This window comes from Myxine glutinosa, chromosome 10 (genome assembly GCF_964187855.1).
Source record: "Myxine glutinosa chromosome 10, kmMyxGlut1.1, whole genome shotgun sequence".
Taxonomy (NCBI): Eukaryota; Metazoa; Chordata; class Myxini; order Myxiniformes; family Myxinidae; genus Myxine; species Myxine glutinosa.
The window spans coordinates 34,853,204-34,870,923 of NC_136270.1; the positions used below are offsets into that span (position 1 = coordinate 34,853,204).

At 44.6% G+C, this 17,720-nt stretch overlaps 1 protein-coding gene across 2 annotated transcripts in view; it reads right to left on the minus strand.

Moving 5' to 3' along the window:
* The window catches only part of XRCC5 (X-ray repair cross complementing 5), a 156,447-nt gene that overhangs the window by 36,703 nt on the left and 102,024 nt on the right, over positions 1 to 17,720 (minus strand). For both annotated transcript variants that reach the window (XM_078785549.1, XM_068127466.2), the window contains 3 exons: positions 7,625 to 7,687; positions 6,992 to 7,129; positions 3,323 to 3,413 (listed from right to left, as the gene is read on the minus strand). In XM_078785549.1, the coding sequence (XP_078641675.1) occupies positions 3,323 to 3,413; positions 6,992 to 7,129; positions 7,625 to 7,687 (292 nt within the window). The remainder of the gene's footprint in view (positions 1 to 3,322; positions 3,414 to 6,991; positions 7,130 to 7,624; positions 7,688 to 17,720) is intronic.

Consider the following 17,720-nt stretch of genomic DNA (forward strand, 5'->3'; position numbering starts at 1 on the left):
CACCAAACTCTCCTCTTTTGGTATCCATGGAAATCTCCACGCATGGCTGGCGGACTTCCTCTCTAGTTGTAGTCAACGTGTGGCCCTGAATGGGTTTCTCTCATCTCCTCTTCCTGTTCAGGCTGGAGTTCCCCAAGGCAGTGTTCTGGGCCCTGTGCTTTTTCTGGTCTTCATCAATGATCTCTCTGACTCTCTTGAAAATCCTCTCTATCTCTTTGCTGACGACTCTACTCTCTGTCGCTCCATTCTTCATCCCTCAGATCGGCAGTCTGCAGCATCCTCACTCTCTGCAGACCTGGACAAAATCACAGACTGGGCATACAAGTGGAACATGTCTTTCAATCGTGACAAATCTCACACTCTTACGATGTCTCTCTAAAAAGACCGACTGGACAACCCTCCCATCCACTTTCTGAATAATCCTCTCCAAGAAGTTCTGTCACTCAAGCTTTTGGGTCTCACTATCTGCCATGATCTTTCCTGGGAAAACCACATTTCAAATCTGGCCTCCAAAGCCAGTCGCCGACTGGGCATCCTCCGTCGTGCGAAGTCCTTCCTTGGCACACCTGAGCTCCTCACCACATCATGCAAGGCTTTCATCCGCAGCTCAATGGAATACTGCTCTCCCCTCTGGGCTGGTGCACCTGCCTCACACCTAGCTCGTCTTCACGCTGTTGAAACCAAAGCATTCAGAATCATTGGAATCTCCCGTGATGAAGCTAACTCCAAGGGCCTCTCACTCACTCACCGCAGGCAGGTTGGTGGTCTTTCCGTCTTCTACCGACTCCTCTCTGGCCTTGCCCCCCCCAGCTCTCTCTGGGCTCTGTCCAGCAAATATTCCTACAGGTCGCACAAGATCTGCCTGCAACCCTCTTATGGTTAAACTGCCAAAATCAAGACTCTCTGCTCACCTTCACTCCTTCATTCCTCTTTTCTCCCACCTCTGGAACAAACTCCCTCACTCTCTTCAATCCCACTCCACCCTCCAGGTCTTTAAAACAGCTGTTCACCACCATCTCTTATCTTCCCCCATCCAAAACATTGATCTTTTCTATCCCCGCTAATTTCACCCCAATTCCACTTTTTTGAAATACCAACTTCTGTCCTGGAAGTCCTTGGTGTCCTTGTGCTTGATACTTCTGCCACCCCCCTCCCCCCAAGCCCTCTCCCTCCCACACATCTCCCTGCTCTTAAATGTTGTGTGCCCTCAAGTGTTTGTGTGCTTCCCCTTCTCTTGTCTTCCGCTCCCTCTTTTTATATATTTTGTTTGTCTGGTTGATTTGTTTGTGAAATAAATGTCAGCTCTTTCATGAGCCTCGATTCAGCATACAAAAAAAAACAAAGAAAACGTGCAAGGCCAAGTATATGATGTCTCACAATGATGACATATATTTCACAGAAAACGTTGAAGCAACTGCGTAATATTGCGGTGATGTTTAACTCTGAGTGAGAATAGTTCTAAATTTTAAAAACTTTCATCTGATATTTGTGATTTATTTCAAACAAACTGTATTTCCCAACTACACAGCCATGTATTCCTATTAACGTTATGTAAAGTACATAAATTGTGTGGATTACATCATTTGTGGATGTGATCAATTGCCAGTAACCATCTATATCCCTCCCGTCCCCTTCCCTCCTCCCCCTCCCTTTTCCCTCCCCCTCCACCTTCCCTTCCCCCTCCACCCTACCCTCTCCCCTTCCCCCCTCCCCCCTCCTCCCTTTCCCCCCTACCCCTCCCTTTCCCCCCTACCCTTCCTTTCCCCCCTACCCCTTTCCCCTCTTCCCCCTCCCCCCCTCCCCCTCCCTCCCTACCCCCTCCCCTCCCTCCCTCCTACCCTCTCCCCTTCCCCCCTCTCCCCTCCCCCCTCTCCTCCCCTCCCCCTCTTCTCCCCTCCCCCCCCTCTCCTCCCCTCCCCCCCGTGCCCCTCCCCTCCCCGGTAATGCCAGGTACTTCTGCTAGTATTTTATAACAATCAAGGGTGCTTATCATTCGGTACGTCATCCTCACTACAGTAAATCTGATCATGCTTCAGTTTTCCTGATACCAGCAAATAAACAGGAACTCAAGTGCTCAAAACCTGTCATAAGGATCATGCAGTGCTGGTCAGAAGAATTCATTGTTCAGCTCTGAGGTTGTTTCGAGACAACAGACTGGAACATACTTAAGGACTCATCTGTTATCTGGATGAATACACGGACACTGTTATCTGTGCATTCTTCCCTTTTTGAAGTTAAATTCGACAACTTTGCTGCAATTTACTTGATGAAAAAAAACCCAAAATGCACTTTTAATTGGAGAGGGTCACCAGAGTATATAGATTACATTAGATCTGAGAATTAACAAGCCCATATTAAAGTAGATCTATGAAAGGACTCACACTAAAATACTGACACAAAGACCGATTACCATGGCCTTTCATTTCGGTGGAGGCTAAGTATCAAAACCTTGTTTTTATAACAAGAGTAGCAAGGCCCACAAACAGTAATCTGGTTACTTTCACAAGTACTATCCGTGCATAGCAGTCACTTCGCTCGATCACTTCATCAGTGATAGGTATTTCCCATGCTAGACTCGGTATTAGTTAATTTATTTTAGTCTCGATTCGTCATGGAGCTTGTTGTCAGAATCAGATAGTTCATGGTATCTGTGTTTTACATCCTGGGGTAAGTCATCAAAATACAGTACTTAGAAAATGCCATCGTGTGTTTGACAGGGTGGCTTCGCTGTCACGTTTGGTTGGCTCCAGTAATGGTGGACGGGCTTCGTATCCCAGATCGATGTGACATGAGTGAATACAACATATTACATGTCTATCTGTGAGACTCAATGAAGATGTAAAATGAAACACTCAAAAAAGGATCTTTTATTACACGTAATTGGTGTTGCTACTGTCGTCATGGCTGTGGTGGTTGTAGTTGTTGTTGTTTGTGTGCTCCTTCCATGTACTATTATATATTTTTTCTTGCTTCGAGAAGTATTACCAAGTATAATTTCGTGTGCTTCTTCCGTATCCATCACACTTTATTTTAAAGGGTTCCTACTGTCACAGAATAATAAAAATGTTACTGTTGGAACAGTTACGTTGAGCTCCAAATCTTGCTTCTTCTTCTTCTTCTTCTAATCTCAGAACGACTGGCTTTTAAAAAATGGACACCTTTATGATTAAACTGAGAGTAATTTTTGTTCCAAGTAAATTGATTGTGAGCTTTCCTATGGTGTCATTTTATCATTCTACAACAGCAGTAACCCTTTAGAATAAAGTGTGATGGACACATGGAAGATGCTCCTTTTAGTAATAGATTTTAAAAACTACATTACCTGTTGGTGCAAATTTTTTGCTATTCCGCAGAGAAGGAAAATAATAATCTCTGACATCTTCTGCGAAGGGAAGTTGGATGAACATCAAACACTGTGAGAAATAACACAAATAGTTAGACATACAACATTGGATTGGAATGTGAAATAAGACAAGTATCAACTCCACAACAACAACACAACAACATGCATTTTAAGGCCATTTTCCCTGCTAGAGCGGGGGTTAGCCTTGCGGTCCCCATGACAATCTTCTCCATCTTGCCCTATTTTCTGCATCTCTCCTTGTTAACCCCCTTGCCCGCATTTCTTCTTCCACCATCTTTAGCCAAGTCTTTCTCGGTTTTCCCCATCCTCTACTTCCTTCTACATTCATTTCCATCACTCTTCTCAACCAGTCACTTTCATCCTTCCTCAACACATGACCAAACCATCTCAACCTGTTCCTCTTCACAGCATCAATCACAGGCTCTATTCCCATCATCTTTCACAATTCATCATTTGTCTTCCTCTCTCTCAACAATACTCCGCACATCCACCGAACCATTCGCATTTCCACCCTTTCCAGCCTTCGTTGCTGCTCGACATTCATGACCCATGTCTCGCTCCCATAAATCATAACACTTCTCACACATGCAGCATACACCTTTCCCTTCCGCTTCAACGACACTCCCCTCCTCATGAGCACGCCACTCAGTTCCCGAAACTTCTTCCATGCACATCTCACTCGAGCAACCGTTGCCGAGTCTGATCCACCTTCTCCATTCAGCATGTCTCCAAGGTAACAAAATGTTTTCACACCTTCCAGCTTCACGCCGTCTCCAAGATCCAACTCAACATTTCCTCCATCTGCAGCTCCCTCTGTGCACACCTTACATTTGAATGTAGCTGCCACACTGGTTAATGACCCTCTCAGACCACTACATTTTTGATGAACCCACTCAGCGCACATTGTACATTGAATGGAGTTCACTCTGACACCCTTCCTGCACACAGCACATGGCCACTTCCCAGTTCTTTCCACCTCACCACATGCTTTACCACTTGCCACCACCTTCGTCTTTCCTATATTCACCTTCAGACCTTTTGTCTCCATACATTCCTTCCACTTGTTCATCTTTTTCTTCAGTCCATCCATACTTTCCGCAATCAACACCAGATCATCTGCATACAACAACTCCCACGGTAAACCCTCCTTTACGTTCTGAGCCAGCACCTCCATCACAGCTAAAAATAGTAGTGGACTTAGTACCGACCCCTGATGCACTCCCACCTTCACCTCAAACTCACCACTGTTCCCGTCCTTCGTCCTTACAGCTGTGCGCACTCTTTTGTACATTGCCATCACTACTCTGATCCTGGTGTTGTTGGGCCAGCGGCTAGGGTGCCAGCTTAGGATCCTAGGATCCTGGGTTCAAATCCCGGTCGATCGCTGAATTAACGCCAGGGGGGTTGACTCAGCCTGTCATCCTTCCGAGGTCGGCAAATTGAGTACCAGTTCACTGGTAATTCCTTGTTTGTCGTAAAAAGGCGACAAAAAGGGTTGGCGGCAGGAAGGGCATCCGGCCGTAAAACATTGCTTCAAAAAGGGGACCAAAAAACAACAACAACCACAGTCCCCAAAAAAGGCCAACCCCCGCTTGCGGGGAAAAATGGCCTCTAAAGGTGGTTTTTCATCACTACTCTGATCAACCATTCCTCCACTTCTAACTTCCTCAATGCCCATGTCAACACTTCGCGTGGAACCCTATCGAATGCTTTCTCCAGATCAACAAACCCAAGAAACAACTTCTTCCTCTTCTCCATGTACTTCTCCTGCAACTGCCTCACAATAAAGAGCACGTCTGTCGTTCCTCTTCCTGGCATAAATCCAAACTGCATTTCGTCGATCTTCACCTTCTTCCTTATCCTCCTCTCCAACACCCTTTCCAATACCTTCATTCCATGTTCCAATAACTTTATCACTCGGTACGAGCCAAACTCCAGAGGGTCACCTTTCCCCTTGTATAGAGGGATGAGGTTACTCAGTTCCCAATCCACTGGAATGTGGCCTTCTTTCACCAGCAGATTACAGATCTCTGTCATGCTCTTCACACCCCCAACTTCCTGCTGCCTTCAACATATCTCCCACAACTCCCATCGGCCCTCCCGTTTTTCTACTCTTCATTGCTTTTATCGCTTCCTCAACTTCCTTCTCAGTTATCTTCTCTGCCGGTCCTAAAACTGGGTTACTCTCTATGTTGCCATCCCATTCATTCTCTGTATTCAACAGCATTACATTATATCTTTTCCATCTTCCTTTAATTCCATCTGGGTCCACAACGATTTGTCCCACTTCATCCTTCAAGCAACTCACCCCCATCACATCACACCTCTCTTTCGCTATCTGCTTTGCAATCCTGAATACCGCTCTCTGACCCTCTTTCGAATCCAAGCGTTCTCCGAACATTTTCCTACATGCCTCCTGCGCCTTTGCTACCTCTTTCTTTGCAGCCTTCTTGGCTGCCTTATAACTTTCATGCTCTGCTTTTTCTGCTCCCGTACCCTTCGCCTTCTGCCACTCCTTGAACTTCTTCCTCTTCTCGTCAATCCTCTTTCCAACTTCATCATCCCACCACCATGTTTCCGAGTGCCTCGGTGGTCCTTTTGTCCATCCACATACCTCACCAACGGCTACCGACAGACTATCTTTCATTGACATCCAACCACGTTGAAGCTCAACCACATCATCCTCTACCCTACTCAGCCTCTCTTTTAATGCCTCCCTTACTGGTGTTGGCTTAGCGGTTAGGGTGCCGGCTTGGGATCCGAGGATCCTGGGTTCGAATCCCGGTCGATCGCTGAATTAACGCCAGGGGGGTTGACTCAGCCTGTCATCCTTCCGAGGTCGGCAAATTGAGTACCAGCTTGCTGGGATGAATGATCCCGGTACCCCGGTTAGAATAGGTACACCGTATCCCTGCGCATCATAAGAGGCGACCAAGGGTTGGCGTCAGGAAGGGCATCCGGCCATAAAAACATTGCCTCAAACAGGGAACCATGATTGTCATGGGGCCCGCAAGGCTAACCCCCGCTCTCGCGGGGAAAATGGCCTTATAACGATCATTCATATTCATTCATTCTTACTGTCACCTCTTTCAACCTCCACACCTTCATTCTCGGTTGGTACTTCACCCGCCGAGCTCTCCTCGCACCTCTCACCCTTATGTCGCAGACAACCAAGTGGTGCTGTGAAACAGCCTCCTCCCCCGGGATCACCTTTGTGTCCCGGAGGTGCCCCCTATCTCGCCTACGCACCATCAGGTAGTCAACGGTTGTCGTCGACCCACCTGACGTGTATGTAACAAGCTTATTATCCCCTTTCTGGAACTGAGTATTACAAATCAACAAATCAGCTCCATCAGCAAACTCCAAAATCCTTTCACCTTCTCCATTTCTCACACCATATCCGTAACCCCCATGAACTCCCTCAAAACCGTCCAAAACGGAACTCTACAACTGGACGGAACTCTATCAACTCTACAACAAAACAAGAAAATACGGTGCACAACTATTTCAGCATAGTGGGTGTTATAGTTGCTAGGACAAGTACAGGTCGAGAGATTATCTTGAGGCATGTCAAAACTAATAAACAACAGCAAAAATAAAACATAGATGGAGGTCAAAAGTCCTCACCTCTTGTGTGTCGTTACTCACAGGGAAGGCAAAACCAATCCGAGGCATGGTAATGGCATTGTAAACATACCGCATGATGGCTACCTTTTCCAACTCGGCCAAAGCATGGATCAATGTCGACAGTGCTCGAGCTGCGTGCTGCAAATAATGGGTGAGAGCTTATATAGTGGGCTATTCACTGCAACTAGTGGTTGTGATGGGGAACACAAAATCTTATGAATGAACTCGGCCAAATGAAGATGCATTGAACTTCCAACTTGCTTTCCATCAAAACCAAAATTCTACACCGTTGTTTTCTTTTTTTGCTACACAGTGAAGCTCAAGAAGCAAAGCTAAGGTTATCTACTCTTCCAGCCAAACTTTATTTTATATTCATTTTTTTTAAATCAAATAATTGTTGAAAGAAAAGCATGGAAAATCTCTTGAAGCAATTTTTCAGTTTACATCATATTCTTGGATATTCTGTTGCAGTCAAAATGCTGAATTTGATACAAGGACATTTTATGAATGTACAATCAGGCAGTCAAAATGCTGAATTTGATACAAGGACATTTTATGAATGTACAATCAGGCAGTCAAAATGTTGAATTTGATACAAGGACATTTTATGAATGTACAATCAGACTCACTTACCTCATCATCTTTTCGAGGAGCAATCTGCAATACCTGGTTGCCCAGATAGTGATGGCGTCTGATCTGATGAAAAAAATCCAAGTAACTTAAATGTTACAAAAGAAAAAAAAGGAAAACGAGTCTTTCAAATAATTTTCTTGACAAAATGTTGAGAGAGGTGTGTTAACCACCAAGGGAAACGAGGTGAAGGGATGTTTCAGGTTTGAGTCCTCTCTCTTGCATTGAAGTGGTCATGCCCAAAACAACGCTTCAAATTCTTTCACACGGCAGTTGGTGGGCCTCTCTCAACATTTGGTTGAGAAAAATAATTGTCCTTAATAAAAACAAGCATTACGCCTAGGTCCCCCGTTGGTGAAGTGATGTGAGTTGACAAAGTGGAAGACGCAAGGCGGCCATCTTGGATTTTGACGTGGCGACCCAATTTTCAATAGCGTTCTTCCTTATGCGTAGATACACCCACACACCAGATTAGAAGTTAGTAGTTCGTTTATTTTTCAAGATATTTCGCTCAAAAGGTTCAGACATATATATGGTGGCTGCCATCTTGGATTTTGACATGCGACCCAATTTTCAATAGCGTTCTTCCTTATGCCTAGATACACCCACACACCAGATTAGAAGTTGGTACTTCGCTTATTTTTCAAGATATTCCGCTCACAAGGTTCACAAGGCTCACAAGACATACATGGCGGCGGCCATCTTGGATTTTGACGTGGCGACCTAATTTTCAATAGGGTTCTTCCATATGCCTAGTTGCACACACACACCAAATTAGAATCCGGTCCTTCGCTTACGCACACACGGACGCACACATGGACGGAGGGGAAAACCATAGTCCCCCTTTCGCTCCGCAGTGCGACGGGGGACAAAAACAGTTGCTAAGGGTACTAAAAGATGTACAACAGTTGGTGACGAAACTGTGCAAGATTTGTCTTTTGCCGATGATATGGTAGTTTGTTGGCAGATATAAAAAATCCTCATTACATTGGTATTGTCGTGTCCCCAGGGTTAAGACCCCAAGAGGACGAATGACCGAAACGAGCTTTAACTCTGAGACGTACTGCGAACTTGGCAGGATTATGTTTTCACACACACACGAAGGTTTGAGGCCTTATCTGATCAGAAACACACGAGGTTATTCCGAACCCACAAACAAAGAAACGAACTAGGACAAGAAAAGTAAAATTCAACAAATAATGAATTTATTAAAAGTAATTGTAAACCAAATAAAATGAATATGAGGTAAAAAACGATTTCCTAATTTGAGACGTCTCCATTCAGACTCGTATACAAACAAGGGGAAAATAAAGTAAAAATAAATGACGTTTCGTTTCAAGCCGGCCGGCACTTAGCTTTGGGTCCCCAAATGGCTGGTAAGGCTGGCTGGTCATCGCCTCGAACCACCGCGTGGAAAACGCACAAAATGGCGTGAAGTCACGCTCCTCGACGTCCCAACGTGAGGTCCTTCTCACGCTGCCGACTGCCCTGAACCACTCTTGTTCAGTTCAGCACACGAGCCAAAGATGCCCCACCGCCCACGACCAAGCCGGAACAAAGAGAAAATGCGACCGCTTCCAATGAGCGCCAGGACAGAGAGAGAGACAGGGAGAATGCGACTGCCTACAACGAATGCCAGGCCGAAAGACACCAATATGGTGAGACAGCTTCTCTTTCCTTCAGCTCTCGAATGTTCCACGCTGACGTCACACTCTGTCCAATCATCGAGCACTACTCAATCATCCCATCGCCCTTCCACCAATCACGAAGGCAGTCCATCGTGTGAAGGCAGTCCATCGACGAGTCGTCGGGGGCCGAGGTCCAGTCGTCATTCGGGAATGTTCGGATGACGTCGGTGGTCGTGAGGCGGGATTTACGTGCCGATCGCCAAATGTGGCAGGTTTGTCGGACCTGGCAGCATGGTGAGCGAGTGGAGTCATTTGCCTGGCCGGCTTAGTTTTATAAGAACATTAGGAAAAATTACAAAAGGCATTTACACACAGGGGATTTAACTTTACAGACCCTATCTATATAGCACAACTCCACTCCTCCGTGTGGAGACACCTAAACACTTAACAGGACATTCGACTCTACATAGATACATTGAGATGGCTTCTTCTATGCGACACTCGGAGCATGCTAATTTATACGATTCTATCTCGACGAAGGTATTTCATCTACCCCCATAAACGTAACAGTATTAAAATGGGAAAAAACTAAAATTTCGTTTTTGTAATTAGCAAACAAATATAAATAAGTGAAACGGTGTTAGTGAACAGCAGAGATGTCAACAAGTCACTTGAGCAAAGTCTCAAGTCAAGTGTCAAGTCGTTGAGATCAAGTCTCAAATCACTCTCATAATACTTCAACTTGTGTCAAGTCCCACATTTACTTCTAAATCTTGTTGGAGTACAAGTTATCAATAATTAATTAAGACAAAGGGCTTCATTTATTGCAATGTATTTTCTGAAAAGCTGTTTAACTCAACTTCATACAGTGGAATTTTTTGCTTTGTTTGCAGCAAAAAAAATGTTTTGTTAAATTTACTTCTCATATCTAGTGTACATATTTGAACATATGGTAGTAGTCATTTTTTAGGTTTGTTGGTTGTAGACAGCAACCGCTCAGGGCAGTACTACCATTCTGACTTAGGAGCGTTAAAGTGGTGCCCGGAACCATCTTACACTCTCCGTGTCAGGATTGGTGGTCTTACTTTCTGTCTCATTCAAACTACAGCTACCGGGCTAGCTTCAAGCTCTCTTTCTCACAAACAAACACCATGCACTTTTCTTACTCATTTCAACTCCTCACCTTTACATTCTCTCTTTTATTTCTCTTTCCTCACATTTCCTCAGAGACGTCCAATTAAATATGAAAAGGTCTGAAAAGCTATAGGCCCCTAGTTTCCGGCATTATGGGGTGCAAAGAATCTCCGGTGACCTGCCTGTCTCTGCTGCAAACGAGAGGGGGGCTCAGGCAGTAGCAGTATCAGTCCTAACCAAGACCCCTACCTGTTGAATCAACAACCTGATTCTTTTTCAATTTATTTCACCAACATTTGTGGTCTTTCTTCAAATCTTTCCTCTGTTGAACATCATCAAGCAAGTACCTCTCTTAATATCTTGCTTCTCTCAGAGACCCAATTGTCACATGATGTTTTTGTTACCTCCATTAACATTTCAAACTACAACCTTCACTCACGATTCCACTTCAAAGGAGGAGTCTGTGTCTACTCCGACATCAACATGCCTGCTGTATGCCTTGTGGACCTCAAATCTCCAAACGTTGATGTCATCTGGCTTAAGATTTGTCTCCAGACCATCAATATTTTTCTCTGTTTCACTTACTGCTCTCCCAAATCTACAAACTTTATAGTGTTCTTTGACTATCTTAATTCCTGCCATGAGACCATGACATCCGAACACCCTCAAGCAGAATTCCTCTATTTAGGAGATTTCAATGTACACCACAGGGAGTGGTTGAAATCTTCCCACACAGATGTTGGGGGGAGCTGAAGCGCTTACATTTTCCACTCTCAATGATTTGGAACAAATTATCACCCACCCTACCCATATCCCAGATCGTCATGACCACTCTTTCCAATACTTTGGATTTGTTCTTCACCTCCAATCTGTTGCGTTAGAGTTACACAATTTCACCTCCAATTGGTTCTTCTGAACACAATCTTGTGAACATCACTTTACTTACCACCACTCCTTCTCCTCCGACTAAACACCAGTATTGGCATTTCAATAGTGCAGACTGGACTGGTTTACGAAACTTATTTTCTGATTTTCCCTGGAAAAACAACTGCCTCTCCTTGGACGATGCCTCTGTCTCTGCTGAACGTACAGCTGAAGTTATTGTTGCAGGAATGGAGGTTTATATCCTCTTCTCTTTCAGGTTTATCTCTCCTACCAACTCTTGGTTCAATAATTCCTGCTTTGCGGCCATTCGTGCAAGGGATGCGGCATATTCGACATGGAAAAACTCTTCTTCCTCCGATTCGCATTCAGCTTTCATATCTGCCAGAAATCACTGCAAACAAGTTATTCGTGAGGTGAAGCATTCCTTTATCCAAAAGAAATGTGACAACCTCTCATCTTCTTCCACTAATAGATCTTTCTGGTCGTTAGCTAAAAGTATCTCCAACAACTTCTGTTGCTCAACCTTTTCTTCGCTTTTCCATTCTGATGGTACTAATCGCTGTCTCTCTGTCTGATAGAGCAACTATTTTCGGTTCTCTTTTAGGAGTGCAACATGGCAGTGATGGGCCAAATGGCCGCTTCCTTGCTTATGGTCGCACAAGTTCGGGCAACAACTCCGTATAATTGATGTAGTCCTGCATCCGGCCGTAAAACATTGCTTCAAATAGGGGACCGAAAAACATCAACAACCACGGTTCCCGCAAAAGGCCAACCCCCGCTTTGCGGGGAAAAATGGCCTCTAAAGGTGGTTATATGGAAATTAAATATTTAAATACAATAGGTTAGCTTCCTGACAGAACATTGACATTCACAGTCAAAGCTGACTCAGAACTGACTCACGCCCCACTCCCGGCCGAGGAGGTCACGTGGCATACAACGCACAATTGCCGAAAACGCTGTTATTTAATGTTTTCTTTTTACATCAATATGATTAGGAATTGAAAGTTTTTATTGCGACGTTGGCAAATTTTGGGGACATTGGCCCAGAGGGTTTGGAAATGTATAATGAATGAAAAACAAACATACAGACAGAGTCGTGTGTATGTGTGTGTATATATTAATTATATTATTTCATATGCTGCCTGTGGCTACTGGTTGCATCATTGCTGGGAGCACGAATGTGCCACTGATGCAGTGCCTTGTGATTCCAATAAGAAGACCACTCCTTTTGCATCTTGAAATGCATAGGGCTGCCGAAGCACTTTTGTAGACTATTGGGCACAACTCTGGACAGGTCGTCATTCCGACATAGGCAAACTCGAATGGCTCATTCTTCCCAGTAAGCCGATATTCATTTTCCCGACCTCGATGATAGGCTGTCAACCTACCTGGTGTTAATTCAATGGGTTTACTGAAGACCCTGAGATCTCAAGCAGCCACATTAAACCATTAAGCCAACACCAGGCTGTAACTTTCTAAAAATTAATTTAATTAATTAATCAAGAATTAAATAATTAATTGATTAATCAATAAATGATAAATGGAATGATTGATTAACCAATAAATCAAAAATATTCTTTATAGCCACATCACTTGGTCACTGTTGTGTCCAAATATCAGCATCCTAGCTCAAAAGTTGCCTGAGATATTGGCCAGATAAGAAAGAAAATAAACAAGCATTCTGAGTATTGCACTGCAATACATGTCCCCTACCAAAGTTCAAAGTGCCATAACTTTGTCAAAAATGATCGAATATGCAAATTTATGCACGGTTGATGCTGGTTTTCAAACTTGATCTGAGGTATGCTGAGACACACGTGTGTCACGCCTCGCCTCGTTGATAAGTCCGCAAGGTCGCTCCATGGAGCGGCCTGCATGTATTGCACTGTGTGAATTATATAAATTATTACCAACTCACGGTCTGAGGTACTAGCGATTCAGGAGATATCCTTTTTTTTTTTTTTAACATTTTCGTTTAATTAACGATATCTGCCAAACCATGTGCCCTATCGCAAATTCCAAAAGGACATTTTAGTAGACTGACATGCTGAACAGATTTGTGAAGTTTCCCCTCGATTGGATCAAAAATGAGGGAGGGGATCGGTTTTAAAGGTTCATGCTTAAAAACGTCATAACTCTGAAACCATCAGTAATCTATATATATAAAACACAGTTTGTGTGTGTGTGTGTGTGTGTGTGTGTGTGTGTGTGTGTAATGTTACCAATAGACTCCTAAACGGAGAGGTTCATGTACTTGATATTTGGCCCAAACATGGCCATTGAGCCTGGGAAGAACATGGCCGACCTAAAAATTTATTTCATTATATTTTTTTACCATATTTTTACCTCAGCGCATTTCAGCGAGGAATATTATGACCGGAATGGCAGAGCAGCGCGCTGATTCGCTCAGAGCGATCACGTGATGTTCCTTGCCGCCATTAACTCAGTTACGCGTTCGCACATATTTCAGAGCGAAAAGCGAATGCGTTTTTTCACATTTCAGCGACGAACATTGCCATTCACACCACATAGGTTTTTTTCCATTTCATCTTTAGATCCATATTTTTTGCCATAACGTTGCGCATTATGGCTCTCTCGAGCTCGAGTTAGCCAATCACCTGGGAGCATGAGGCCACGTTGGCCACGCCCACGACAGGACGCAGCGTTGCAATCGATCGCTCAGAGCGATCACGTGATGTTCCTTGCCGCGCGATTGCGTTTTTTCACATTTCAGCGAGGAACATTGCCATTCACACCACATAGGTTTTTTTTTCTTTCATCTTTAGATCCATATTTTTTTTCAGCGAGGAATATTATACACGGAATCTGAATCGGTGGCAGAGCAGCGTGCTGATTCGACGATTCGCGTGCCCTCCCCCCTCCCACCCCTGTCCCCCCTCTCCTCCCGTCCCCCCATCCCCCTCTCCTCCCCTCTCCCCCTCCCCCCTCCCCTCCCCCCCTCACGTTTATACACGGAATGCCGGGTACTTCCCCCCCCCTCTCCTCCCCTCCCCCCTCTCCTCCCCTCCCCTCCTCTTCCCCCTCCCCCCTCTCCTCCCCTCCCCCCTCTCCTCCCCTCCCCTCCTCTTCCCCCTCCCCCCTCTCCTCCCCTTCCCCCTTCTCCTCTCCTCCCCCCTCCCCCTCCCCCCTCTTCTCTCCTCCCCCCCTCTTCTCCCCTCCCCCCTCTTCTCCCCTCCCCCCTCTCCTCCCCTCCCCCCCGTTCCCCTCCCCTCCCCTTCCCCCTCCTCTCCCCCACCCGGCAATGCCGGGTACTTCTGCTAGTTTATTATATTTTTCGGTTCACGATCAATTATCGATGTTTATATATGTGTTGCTCGGCTTGGCTCCGCCCCTCCGGAAAGCGCGCGCTGTGTCGCGCTGTTGACGTTCGCGAGACGAGGCTGAGGACGCGCAGTGCGGCTTGAGGAGAACTCGAGAATAAGCAAGAGATATCCATTTTTAAAAATATTTTCGTCTAATTAATGATATCTGCCAAACCACGTGCCCTATCGCAAATTCCAAAAGGACATTTTAGTGCTGAACAGATCTGTGAAGTTTCCCCTCGATTGGATCAAAAATGAGGGAGGAGCTCGGTTTTAAAGGTTCATGCTTAAAAACGTCACAACTCTGAAACCATGTGACGCATGACGTCATGCTCGCTGACTTTTTTGTTCGTCATGGGTATGCGATTCTACCTGCAAAGTTTGGCCTCGATCTGTTCAGCCGTTGCAGAGAAAAAGGTGTTTTCGTGTTTTCACGAAAAGCAATATGGCGACCGAACCACGTGACCTGTGACGTCATAATTACCATTAAAATATTCTACAGACCGAGTCCATCATATGGTGAAAATTTTATCTCAATCGGTCCTATTATTGCAGAGAAATTGGTTTTTAAAGGAAATTAAAACTTAAAATGGCACTGAGTTAAGGATCATCAGAATTATCAGAACTAGGACGTGCCCGTACGTGGGTGCCCGTTCCTTGCCAAAAAAAAAAAAAAAAATGTCTTCGCCCATGCATGCATGGGCGTGCCCATGGGCCCATGGGCGTGCCCGTAAGTGCGTGATGTGACCGTACAATGAATGTATCGTCACGACGCCGCAGCTCGGATGGCGCTGCAGTTAATCGGGCCTGTATCGGCAGAGTTATTATAAACGTGTACTACAATCGATCGTACCTTACAGCGTCTGCTCGCCACGTTCAGCATCAGTACGTCGTCACTATGACTATCCGTAAGTCCGGAAGTGACGTCCTCATTTGACTGTCCGGAAGGTCGCATATCGCAGTTACGATGAATCGCAAATTAGTTTTAATTAGTTTTAAAACATAGTTTAACGCCAACATAGCGCCAACATAGTTTGCCAACGTGAAATAAATGAATACGCTCTCAAATGTGCCGTCCGAGGCAGAGTCTGTTCGCCACGTTCGGCACACGTGATAGCTTGCTGCTCTCTGATTGGTTGAATCGTTTTTTGGACATAGCTCGGTAACTACTTGTCCGATTAATATGAAACCTTGAAAAGGCACATCCTCAGGTCCCCAGCAATATATCTGGCAAGTTTCAAGTATATCGGACCCGTGGTTGTCGAGAAACAGCGGTCACAGACAAACACACAGACACACAGACAAACACACACACACACAGAGATTACTGGAATTATAGATAGACTAGGGCATGCCCGTACTATATATATATATCTAAAATTATATCCCCCCCCCCCCCCCCTCTATTTACATGAAATGGTTTGGTCCATTCGCAAAGCCAAAGCGAACGGCTTGCGAGTACGGTGACAATCCCCCCCCTCTATTTACATGAAATGGTTTGGTCCAAAGCGAACGGCTTGCGAGTACGGTGACAATCCCCCCCCTCTATTTACATGAAATGGTTTGGTCCAAAGCGAACGGCTTGCGGAGTTTGGTAAAGAAATCGCCATAGCTCGGTAACTACTTCTCCGATTAATATGAAACCTTGAAAAGGCACATCCTCAGGTCCCCAGCAATATACCTGGCAAGTTTCAAGTATATCGGACCCGTGGTTGTCGAGAAACAGCGGTCACAGACAAACACACAGAGATTACTGGAATTATAGATAGATTACCAAAGTTCAAAGTGCCATAACTTTGTTTAAAATGATCGAAACGTCGTGAAGTTCGAACTTGATCTGTAACTTATCATGGGGAAACCATGTGCCAAGTTTGAAATCATTAGCATTAAGTGTTTAGAAAAAAAGTCCGGAAAACTGTTCTTTGCGTGACGGACTGACGGACTGACGGACGGAGGGACGGAGTGCAAACCTATAGTCCCCTCCGGTGCACACCGGTAGGGGACTAATAAGTGATTAATAATGAAAATAAATAAATAATAATGGGAATATCATTAATTATTAATCAATTGGCTCATAGAATACCTAAACCACCACCGTTTCATCCAAATCTGTGATTAAAAAAAACAACTAATTAATTCAGTCATCAATCAAATGATTAAATAATTATTCGATTAATCAATAAATCAAAATGTCCTTTATGGCCACATCACTTGGTCATTGTCATGTCCAAATATCAGCTTCCTCGCTCAAAAGGTTCCTGAGATATCGCCCGGACAAACAAGAAAGAAAACAAACAAAAAACAACCGGAGTGAAAACTGAGTACTCCTTTTCAGCAAATGTCATCGCCGGGCCCTCTTCGGTGCCTGGCGATGACGTCATGCAGCGCCTGGAGATGGCGTCGGAAAGGAGCAGTGCACAACAAGGAGCAAGGATGTGAAATTTGCTGCACATGATGTGCAACGTACGCAGAGTAAAACAAATGTTCATTTATATCTGAAGGATGTCTAATAAATAAAGAAGATATCAGCACACCTGACACTAGGCCGAGGCTTCAGACTTTTGCACGCTCACGAGACTGCACCGTCGAATAAACTGTTCCAAACCATCATATTTGACGGGATTTTTACGAGTTTCCTATAAAAATTTTCTGTGTACAGTTTTCATGGATTGCCATATGAGTTGTTAGTGTGCATTGGTGACGTTTTAAGTACAGAATACGCAGCTAATGGAGAAGCAGGCTGGTCTGCTAAAGCACCGGCATTGACCTCAATCAGGTAAACCAGAGAAATCACTTTAGTGGCCAAACCGAATGAAGTGGTATTGAATTGTGGTATTGAATGCAAAAAGTGATATTGAATTTGACAAATGATATACTACTCTGTTAAACAATTTGTAAATTTACCAATTAGTAAACCCACCTTCCATGAGCCTTGACCTCTATTATAAAGATTGGGGTATGCTGTGCACTGCAATAATTACCTCGGTCACCAAAGGTGGATGGAGGTTATGTTTTCACCCCTGTCTGTTTTTTCTGTGTTTGTTTGTGAACAAAATATCTCAAAAAGTTGTGGATGGATTCGGACAAAATTTGGCAGAGATGTAGCGTTTGTCACAAAGACGAAATGAT